Source organism: Furipterus horrens, unplaced genomic scaffold (assembly GCF_987537825.1).
Source record: "Furipterus horrens unplaced genomic scaffold, mFurHor1.1.pri manual_scaffold_12, whole genome shotgun sequence".
Lineage (NCBI taxonomy): Eukaryota > Metazoa > Chordata > Mammalia > Chiroptera > Furipteridae > Furipterus > Furipterus horrens.
This window is the reverse complement of record NW_028327182.1, coordinates 85,446,443-85,458,084: the sequence shown is the minus strand read 5'-3', so window position 1 is coordinate 85,458,084 and position 11,642 is coordinate 85,446,443. Positions and strand designations below refer to the sequence as shown.

At 43.7% G+C, this 11,642-nt stretch overlaps 1 protein-coding gene across 1 annotated transcript; it reads right to left on the bottom strand.

Annotated features, from left to right (window-relative positions):
• Positions 1-1,627: 1,627 nt before the first annotated feature.
• Positions 1,628-11,495, bottom strand: LOC149996537 (uncharacterized). Its single transcript, XM_090258229.1, has 4 exons — positions 11,308-11,495; positions 8,386-8,442; positions 7,677-7,992; positions 1,628-1,690 (listed from the first exon to the last, which is right to left on the bottom strand). Exons 1-4 carry the CDS (start codon positions 11,493-11,495, stop codon positions 1,643-1,645), a joined length of 609 nt encoding a protein of 202 aa, XP_090114355.1. The 3' UTR covers positions 1,628-1,642.
• Between the last annotated feature and the right edge of the window lie 147 nt (positions 11,496-11,642).

Genomic DNA, 11,642 nt, shown 5'->3' with positions numbered 1-11,642 from the left:
TTGGGGACATTACACTAAGTGAAGTGAGCCAGGCACAAAAGGATAAGTGCTGTATGATTCCATTAATATAAGGTAGCTAGACTAATCAGATTCATAGAAACAAGAACCAGAATGGGAATTGCCAGGCGCTGGGAGAAGAGGTGAAAGGGGAGTTGTTGTTTAATAGGAACAGTTTCAGTTTTGCAAGACGATAAGAGTTCTGGAGATGAACGATCAAGATGTTTGCACAGCACTGTGATTGTGCTTAATGTCACTGCACCGTACACTTAAAAATGGTTAAAATAATAAGTGTTAGGTTATGTATGTTTTACCACAATTCTAAAAAATCAATATTGCAGTTAACACAATAATGCTACACAATTGGCACCTTCATCTTGGGTGACCAGTCCCAGGGGTAGTCTTCAGTCATGCTTCTTTTCCAGGACGATCATTAATAGTGCCCCTTTCACCTCAAAAGTGTCAGAGATTAAACAATAAGTCACGTGGTCATTCTAGAGGCTTTTCATAACTGCATAAATCATGGCATTACCATCTGCATTTGCAAATGCCTTATTATTCATAAGGCACCTGCCTTTTCTCAAATTATTCTAATTCTAAACTCGATGTCTTATAGAATGTTGTAGGCTCTGACTTTTTTAGTTATCATTATTATTTTTACTTCATTTGCCCACAACTCTGTAACAGAAGTTTGGCATCCATGGCTGGGTTTCCTGCTCAGACTATAACAAGGCTGAAACGAAGATTACTGCCTGGGCTGAGCTGCCATCCAGACGCCCTCAGGGAAAAATGGCATCCAAGCCCCTCTTGGAACTGAATTCAATTTCTTGTGGTCATGGGAATGAAGTCCCTATTCAGAGCTGAAGTCTCCCCTTCCTGCTGGCACCCTTAACATTTTTTTAAAGATTACTGATTAAAGCTGAACATTGACTACTGCACCAAAAGCAGTCTTCTTTTCTTATATCGTTATTATTTCTTTAAACACTAAAACCCTCTAACTTTCGACAAGCTCACAAGCAACTGTTTCTCTGGGTTAAAGGGAACAGATTAAAAGACATAGTCCTAGACAGTCACCAGTTTTTTATTCTCTTGGCTGCCTTTTCATTGTTGTTGAAAATGTCAGCAGATGTTCCTTGACATCAGGAATATGTTTCCGTTTCCGTTAACTCCACCTTTGACCTCGCGGTGACAGAACACCTCACTTTCTCTTTGAAAAGGCCACTGTTCTCCACGCTTGTGATGCACGTCCATGATCACCATAATCCTTTACGGTGCTGTCTGCCCCAGACCACCAGCCTCTCGAGGGCAGGGCCATACATCTTGTACCAATCTCAGTACAAAAGAGGTTCCACTTCTTGAATCAGTGAATAAACAAATCATTCCTTGGTGCTCAAACACTAGCCTTGCCTGGTCCTCCTCAATTTTTTCTTTAAAAAATACATCAAAAAACCTGAGGCTCTCTCTCTCCCCACTCTAATTCATCACATCAGTGATCTAAACAGAGTGACTGCAGATTTGGATGTTTTTCTTAATACACTTGGCAAATCAGAGGATCATTTTGATTTTTGGTCCATAAAAGGTGTTGTGTTCTATAACTTAATCTTCAGCTGAAGTCTATATAGATCAAGACAAGCATTCAATACCCTTATAATCCAGAGGGAGGAACGTCCAACTTTTTTCTCCTGGATGTTTGCTTGAATATAAATGAAAAAGAAAAATTGGAGGTAGGGAAGATGCTAAAATTAGAGAGTTAATTTATATGTTATTATAACATAGAAAGATTAACACTACTTATTTTCCCTTACAATTACTCAAATAAAAATATAATGTTAGATTCAAACAATGTCCTCCTCATAATACACCATAAATGGGTTTAGGAACAATAGCCTGGGAGAGACTTGAGATAGAAAACAGCGGACTTGTCTTTAAGCTGTATCTACAGAGCAAGAGCACTGTTTTTATTTTGGTGTGTTTATTTTTGGTGGTTTGGGATGGTGTGGCTAAACTCTGGTTGTCCCTACTGGATCCAAAAGAACATATTCATTTTATAGTGGTTTCTCCCAGGCAACATCCATAATTCTTCACTTAAATGTTTTCATCATCTACCAGAGAAGATATTTGAATGGAGTCTTACCCTTTGGAATGTAAAAATCAATTTAAAAATATGTATGTAACAAACTGAGAAATTCACTAAATAACTTCATTTGTTTCCATTACTCTTCTCCCATTTTGCAGTGCCAAGTATCAGACACAAATATAAAATGAATTCATTCAATAACTGAGACTAATTCGTAGATGTGCTAATGTAATTTCTGAGTGCAAATAAATGATAATTGATTACTTAGCAACAGTAGAGATCCAATCATATCTACTACAATAGTTTGCAAAAAAGGATTGTCACAACTAACAAGGTATAAAATAAGTGATTAGTGAATTCAAGCACATGCCTATTTTAATCTCCAATTAGCAGGTCATTTTTATATTTGTAACCCTTTAAAAGAGCACAATTAAAGTTACAGGGTAAAAAAACATTTGGTAGAAACACAGATAATTTAATAAAAGAATGAGGCTGCTAAGGGTTATTATTTCTCTGGACACTATGTCCTTTGTATTGCAATTCATTAGTTGGGTAAACTAGCAGGACTTTGGTGGTGAGGACCCTTGTAAAACTCATTTTCCTGACATTTTACTTTGATTACTAAACCGAAACAAAGGAATATTATTTCACATTCAAATAGAACCACATGCAGAGACAGGCAGTTGGTAATTTGTAGTTATTTATTTGTATGGTGCTTTCCAGCAATTTCAACTGTAATGACTCTACCATCTGTTTGATAGGGAAATTGGTTAGCAGTTAGATCCTTTTTTTTTATTCTTACAATATGTCATCTACCTGCTTTGAATGAAATATTCTAGCTAAATCTCTAACTGTTACACATGACAGTGTCATTCAGCATTCATTCCAGTTTCCTTCAACTGTGTATTCCTCTATCTCTGAGGCAAGAAAGCTATAAACTACATTCCCGGACTCCCTTGCAGCTAGGGTTGTGGGCACAGATGAGGTTCTGCTAATCTGTGAAATGAGCTGGATGAAAAGTGAGGTGGCAGGTACCTAAGGAAGATGTTTGCTGGTTTGTTTTTGTTATTGGCAGCAATGTTCAGTCACTGGCTTCCTGGGTGGAGTGACCCTTTGCAGCAGCTTCTCTGATCACTAGAACCCAGCTGGTGGCTCTGATACCTAGCCTCTACAAGGTAGCAATGATGGCAGCTACCCTGGGGGTCACCAGTTCAGCAGTCCTGTCTGGGAGTCATCCTTTGAGCTCAGCCTGGATCTTCTCCTCTCCTTTAAGTTGCAACCTTCCCTTCCAACCTTCTTGTGAGCACCTGATTCCCGTATTAAACCCCTTTCTGGGGAAAGTAGCTAAGATAGGTTCTGTTATCAGCAACCTGACAGACGCGAGAAAGAAAAGGGACAGATGAGAGCATTCAGTGCACCAGACAGCAGGCGATGCCTGGAGAGAGCCACGAAAGGGAAAAGGGTTGGGCCTATCCGTCCCCCATGGTTACATCTTAAGGAACAGAAAGAGGGTCACCTGCTGAACTATCCAGAACTACCCAAATCAGGGTCAGCACTCTTTAGGGCCTGGGGTTGAGGCTGAGAAATAATCATCAGGACCTCTGGCGAGAGAGGAGAGAAAAAAAAAAACACCAAAGAAAAAGTGACAAAGGGAGAGAGGAAAGAAAAAGAAGGGGAGTGAGAAGGGAACACGGAATGACCAAGTGCATAAAACCACACACAGCGTGAACAGGATCAGAAATCAACTCCTCACATGGCCTTGCCTGGATGTTCCCTGATGGCACTTGGCAGGGGTGACCGGTGTGTCCTGCTGCAGCCCCGCAGGACCTGGGTCACAGCTGCCCGGAGCTGGCCTCAGGGGCTCTCAACTGCGGACTCCGGAAGGGAATCAGTCCCTGCAGTTCTTGCACAGACACACAGAGTCAAATGGATAAATGTATATTTCCAGCTTTCCTGCAGAGATAGCCTGTATGTACATGGTTTTAAAGTGAGACTACCAGTAATGCAAAGAGCTGACAGTCGGTTATGATAAATACCGGTGTAGGCTCTGGTCAGCTAAAAAAATGACTGTCAACAGCTTTTAAAAATATATATTTTATTTATTTATTTACTTATTTATTCTTAGAGATGGGGGGAGGGAGGGAGGAAGAAAGGAAGAGAAAGATCAATGTGTGAGAGTTGCTTCTCGCATGCCCCCCCAACTAGGGCCTGGCCCACAATCCAGGCATGTGCAACCTTTTGGTTTGCAGGCCAGCGCTCAATCCACTGAGCGCCACTAGCCAGGGCATAAACATCTTTTTTATAATTCAACAGAATAGTCTGAATAAAGGCCCAAGGTAAGATGTTTACAGAAAGGAATTAAAGAGTTCTACTGAGACTGTAATTCCTAACATAAAAAAAGAAAGAAAATGTGTCACAGCTCAGACCTACTGTATTGCCTCACTGACATATTGTCTCCATCTTCAAAGAGTCGGTTCTCCCCACCATCCGCCCCCACAGTCAGTCTCTGCAGGCATTATTCACTGGGCCTTAAAGGCTATTCTTTCCCCAAGGACCTTCTCACAACCCGGGTCTCACTTACTCAAGCCAGCATTCCTGACCTCCCTTCCTCCTGCACAGCACACAGCACCATTAGAGTTCCAGGTTTCCTGATGTATGTTACCAGCAGACCTGTGGCCCACGAGGGGCCAGGCATGTCTGTCTGTCCATTGCACTGTGATGGCCTGGCAGGGTGCTGCAGGTGCCTGGGGAAAGCTGAGCTGAATGACTGGAAAATGGAATGCATGGGATTGCTGTTTCAACGCCTCGTCCCAGAACTTCATTTCTAAATAACGACAGATTGCTCTCTGCCTTTTTTCCCTGTCCCTGGGAAAGCGAGGGATCATTAGCATTTTAGGAGGGCCATCCTTCGCAGGGCATGAACAGAAACGGGTTAATTGTTTCAATTTGATTTTAGAATTTCAGTAGGTTCTCTCCTCCCTCCCCTAATATTTTCTCCTTATCTCCAAAACCACCACAGCTAACTTCTGTAATCTAGGTAAGTGAAGGCCTGTCTGAGGTGGAAGAGATGCAAGTTTGAAGTGTCTGACTCTCAAAGAACACTGCCAGCTAAGCGTCCAGTGTAACTATGCCGGGTCCTACGAGAGCAAAGTATACCAAGACAGGGCAGTGACTCATTTATGGTCAATTACACAGCAGCCCCTCAGCAGCCCCCAGGAAGTGGTACTTAGGTCCACAGGTTTCTCCTTCTTACAAGGCGGCTCACAATGGGCCGACAGGCAGCGTACCCAGCATTTTGCACCAATTCTTCTATTGTAGCGTTTTTCAACGTGTGGGTCGCAACCCCTTTGGGGTCACCTAAGACCATCGGAAAACACATATACAATTACATATTGTTTTTGTGATTAATCACTATGCTTTAATTATGTTCCATTTATAACAATGAAAATACATCCTGCATATCAGATATTTACATTACGATTCATAACAGTAGCAACAAAAATAATTTTATGGTTGGGGCTCACCACAACATGAGGAACTGTATTAAAGGGTCACAGCATTAGGAAGGTTGAGAACCACTGTTCTATTGGCTCTTCACCACCAGCCATCTGAGGAAGTATCTCATCCTCATTTCACAGAGGAGAAAATGGCTCAGAGCTGAGATTCACTCCAAGTGATGAAGTGCAAACTCTCAATTCCTTCCCTTTGGTGGTCAGACATTTCTCTAGGAGGGAGGTAAGCACCCAACGTGAATGAAGTCAACTCCTTATGGAGACCCCTTAGCCTGAGGTCTATGCTATAGACGCACTTACGACATTTAAGAGAGGAGAGAATGATAGAAGCTGAAGGACACCCAACTGGTCATCTCGCATCTCTATATTTTCAGCCCTACCAGCGACTGAACTATGCTAGAACCAGGCTTGCTTTTTAGTCCCTTCAGTCTGTCCTTAAACACCCCCCCTCCCGTATCTTAATAGTTTCATGCACTCTTCCTTGAACACCCCCTGACCTCCTGATTTATCTATGAGTGAACACACAGGATAGCAGACAAGTTCTGGCCGCCTCATCTCAGTAAGCATCACACCAAGGGCTAAATTACAGTGAGAGCGTCCCTCAATTCCTATTTAAAATACAAATCAGAACATCAACATGCAGTAAACACAAGGACTTAGTTCCATCTTTTTTTCCCCACATTAAAATCCTGGACATTGCCAGGGTTGACTGGCCCTTTGTGTGTTCTTCAAAGCACTGATAGAGCTCTCATGAGAATGTTTCAGATTTTGGCAACTAGCTGCCTAAAGGTGCATATGAATTCTTTAGCAGTGATATGCATGTGCGTATTCACACATTCACTTATCAGAAATACTCTAAAGTGTAATACCTTCTTTACAGTCCTCTTAATCACTATAAGATTTGGCTGTAGAAGTGCACATATACAGAGACTGAAGGCTGACTGGGACAGCCCCCTCCCCCTCCGTTTCAAAGCAGACATCATTTTCAGTTCCACATCCCTGCAATAAGTAAAACTATTAACACCTTTGAACTACCTCGGTGCTTTAGCTATATTAAGACACACACACACACACACACGCAAACTCACGTACACACAAATTATTTCCAAAGGACATCATTATAGTGATTGAATCTTTCCAGAAACAGAATTTCTTTTGAATCAAGAGTAGAGTTTATAGAGAGCACCTTTCTCAAATCTGGCCAAATGCATTCATAAAACAGTGGCTCTCTGGAGCAGTTTCCTTAGTAAGAAGCCACTTGCCAACTCGTTTAGAAGTTCTGTGCAATCCCCCCTCTGAGCTACTCTAGAGCCTCCCTCCCCAACATAAGAGTCCGATACCCTGCTAGGCAGGTGCAGGGACCGAAAAATCTACCATCCTCAGTTTCTCACTTTCCTAAACTTCAAAACAAATTAACCACTTATTAGCCAGTAACATCATCCAACGACCCTACAGGTTCATGAGTCACATGAATAATAGTACTCTTAGCAGCTAGCTGAAAGAAGGGGATAAATGCCAATCGTTACCTGTAACATTGCTAGTAACCTTAACCTCAAAACGACGTAAATCTATTCTGGCTCTTGGAGATTTTTATAGCTTCACCCTCTTTCTATATAAAGCATTGTATGCTTATAACATTGATCACAAAGAGCTGAGGTAACACCAAAAAATACACATATAACAAACATACAAATCCTACCATCCTATTTTGATATACTTAAACTGTATTTTTGTTATCCGCTTTGACAATTTCAGTAAGTTCTTCCAGATCAACTAAAAAATATTTTGACAAACTTTATGACTTAAAGTTACCTTAGTTCACCATCTGCCGCCAGTTAAAAATCAATTCCCAAATGATAGTTTCTCGGGGCAAAGTAAACAGGTACTCCCCGAAAACACAGATGCATTTTCACCTTTAAGACACTAAGCGTGTCCCCTGCAGCTGGGGCTCTGATTTATGCGGTGTACATCTGAAGCACATTCCGCAGTCCCTGTCTGCAAGGCAGGCTCTCCAGTTTTGGTCACGTCCAAGTTTTTAAGGTAAACAGGTCACTCTGGGCGAATGGAACGACAAAAGCACAGGAACTCACCCGGGCAGTCAGATTCCACTCTCGGGAGCGCGCGCCGCGCGCAGGGCGACCTGTCGCGCCCCCTCCTCCTTGTCCCCGGAGGGAGGGCAGGCGCAGAGCTGGTTGAACTAGGCTGGACAAGAGGCTTTCCGCTGCTCCCCTCTGCAGACCATTGTTAGAGCCAAGGTCGCGGAGCTTCTGCACAGTGTGGGGGTGGGAAGCTCCACCCAACTGAAGAGTTGCAATGCTCTCCAGGAGCCGGAGGGCGGGGGGAGGCGGGGGCTGCTTCTGCATCAGAACCTGAGGCTGCACCAGGTGTAACTTGCACCCCCTTGACCTATTTGAAAGTGTGAGAATAAAAAAAGCAATAAGAAAAAATAGACGGATCCCCGGGGCGCAGGTGCCCGGGTGGGTGCGCTGTAGCTTCGGGACGCGTGTGGGGGCTTCCAAAGAGAAGTTACAGCCAGGACCCTGGAGGGAGGCCTCCCAGGCTGCCGATCGGCAGGCAGAGCTGGGGGCGGGTGGCCCCTCAGCAAGCTCCTCCTCCCGCAGCGCCGGATCCTTGCTGCGCCCCGCCTTCCTCCGGGCGTGCCCAGCGCGGGAAGCCAGGCTCCTGGGGCTTGGGGGCCTTCGCGTGGCAGCCGTGGCAGCAGCTAGGCGACCGCCCGCTGTACTGGCTGCGCGGTTCTTCGCCCCCATCGCCATCCCAGCCTCCCCGACCCTTCCTCACCTTTCCGGAGAGGGCGCTAGCGCTCGGGTAGTCTGGGGACCGAGGCCCGCCGACAGCCTTGGAGGGGCAGCGGGCGTGGAGCAGAGCCGAGGGAGTGTCGCCTCCCTGCTTAGTCAGTTGGAACGCCCCGCCCAAACGTGCCTGGGAAGTGAGGCTCTGCCTCGGGTTGGGGGTGACCTTCCTGCCTCCCCCCCTTGCTCTTCTCCTCTGTCCCTTACCGGCGCGGCCCGTCCTATGTGGGAGAGGACCCCGAGGCGAGTACACCTGGCCCGCCTGGGGCGCAGCAACGCAGTACCTGGGGTGACAACAACGTGACGCTTTAGCGCGTCTTTTCTCATTTGATTCTTGCAATCATGTACTTCAAGGGAAATATCCCCACTGCATATATTGGGTACCCGAACATCAAAGGGGTTAAGTCCAAGGTGCCACAGCTTAGATTCTCCAGACCCTTTCACTAAAGCAGGAGGCTTAATATGTTAAGAGTTTTGCAAAACTAGTCCCATCAAAGTAGCATCAGGAGGATGGAGCTTAGGTTAGAAGGTTCTGCCCACAAGTGGACAGACGCACACCCACGCTACTTCCCTAGCAGTAGGGTTAACAGCTTTCTGCCAGGTCCTTAGCATCATAATCTTCAACCTCTATTATTTAACAACTCGGTAATCATCAGGGGCCTCTCTATTTTAAATAAAGATTCTAGTGCCCAATATTGAAAAATGAGCGTGTTTAGAAACTGCTCTGCTGCCTTTTGTGTGTGAGGTTGATGCTTCTGACTCCATGGGGGTGGGAGCACTTCATGTGGGATTGTTTTTCCATGCGTGTGTGTGTGTGTGTGTGTGTGTGTGTAGCCAACTGTAACTATATGTCTCACACAGACACTGGTGAACTAAGAGGGAGTGGAGGTCAGCATACATAGTTTGTGATTCTGCAATAGTTTCCTAATGCCACAGTATATTGGTGAAGGGGAGGGAACCTTTGCTTGGGCATCTTTATCACCATGCTCAGAGTAATCCAATTGACATTTCCTTTTTCTATAAATGTCTCCTTTTTGTATTTAAAAAGAAAAACAAAAAATCATGAGCCTGGTTTTACATGTTCTTTTGGAGCGGAATGCCAGCCCACAGAAGTGCCACTGCTCAATTTTGTTTCCATTCAGCGGAGCTAAAACAACCATATGTTCTGGATGAAGGATGCATAATGGATAGCACAATGTTTCTTTCCCTCTTCTGACAGTGCAATAGGAGACAAAGCACACCTAAATAAGGATAGTATAGTACAGTGTCCGATACATACATAGTAGGTGCCTACTAGATAGTTGTTGAGTGAATGAGATCTCAACAGAATGTAATGAATACAAAAGTAGTTGTAGTTTAAATTCTGCAGGAAAACATAAGAGAAATCAGTTATAGGTGAAGTGGTCAGGGAAGGCATCCTGGAGGTGGTGACAGGTGCCAAATTTTGATATGAAGAATTGGCTATGGAATGGAAGTGAGAAAGTCTGTTTGCTATGCTTTCAGGATATGCAGAGGCAGAGGTTCTTAACCTTTGGTAGGTAATGGGCCCCTGTGAGAATCTGAGAGATTTGGCACTGTCCTGTATAAAAAACAAATGTAAAAATATGTGCATACATTTCCTGAGATTTTGCAGACTGGCTAAAGCATATCCGTGGAATCCCTAGCGGTCTGTGGACTTAAGTTACCATTTCCTTGTTTGGAGGCAGGAAAATAATACAGAAATTATTTTCTTTGAGGCCATCACAGGAAGCATTTCCGTGGCCACTAACAGACTTTGAGTAATGGCTGAGGGAATGAAAAGAAAAGTGTGCTATAAAGAATATGTGTACACTTGGGAGCAGAGTAGTGTCTCTTTGAAGCTGGACCTTTTAATGTTTTTGTTCTTTTTGTACGTGAGAACTTCACTTTCATCTCTCAACAAAAGGGGGGAAGACATAAATAAAATGTGACTGTCAATCATTGGCAGTTGCTGAAGCTAAGTGGAACATATGGGGTTATTGTATTATTATCTCCTTATTTGTGATGTTAAGCAATTTTCATGAAAAAAATTTTAATAATTTTTACTCTCCAGTAGACATAACCAATCCTATGATATTTCTTAACTTAGCTTGTTAGGACATTTTGTATTAAAAAAAGAAAGAAAAAAGCAAACAAAACAAGAACAAGTATGCTAGTGATGCCACACATAAGATTATTAATAATAAGTGCATTCTCTATAGAAACAGATTTTTCTCTTATAGTTAATTATGAAGTGTGTTAGCAATGGTTTTAACAAGTGTTCTCCTGTTTCTTTGTAAACTTACGCTTAACTTCATTTCATGTTGCTCAGTTAAGTCAGTTCCTTTATTATTATATATAATATGTTTATATACTATATAATATTGTATCACTCTATAATTATGCAATAGTAGATATACGGTTATTATTCTGTTGTTTGAGTTCATTGATTACCTCTCTGAGTTTAGTACACAGCTCTTGGGGAGCAGATTGCAGGCCATGGTTCTCTGAGTACCTGTCTTGCTCCCTTCTGAGAAAGGCAGAGGCAGAGGTCCCTTACACGTAGGGTGCCATACTATCATCCATCGTGTGACTAACTCAACCAATGATTCCTGACCACTGGAAGGAGCTGCCTAGCTTGTCCCATGGCCTGCAAGGCAGAAGCTGCAAGAATGCTGCCGGATAGGCATGTGCAGTATTGGATGGAGATGATTAGTACCAATCAGCTTTTCCCCCCAAGTGTCTTACAGGCCAAGTCTGGATTTGAACCCAGTCAGGGAGTGCTCCAGGGCCACTGTTCTTACCCACTCTGTTTGCTGCCTCAGGAGAAACAAAGATGGAGTTAAAGTGAGCCGCATGCATGACTTAGTCACACTGTAGTTGCCATGGATGCCTTGACGACTGAGGGGCTCACCTTACCATAGACCTGGGGCTGCTGTGTTTCCTTGTTGATCTTCCAGTACCTTCTGAATTGCTTATGGCTGTGGACACTATTGCTTGCTCTTCCTTACTTCCTCCTGCAGTTGCATAACCAAGCAGTATCCACGTAGTAACCTGTTTCTCTTCTTTATAACCCGAGTGAGCACAAGCACAGGACAACATGCTGATTGCCTGTAACACTGCCAGGACAGGAGTGGGGCTATAACTACCTTGTCTGTCCTTTCAGGCTCTTCTTTCTTCTTCATAAAACAGAAGGGATACTTTCTTGGAGATGTTATCTGAAAACAAACTTTTACAAATCAAATCACA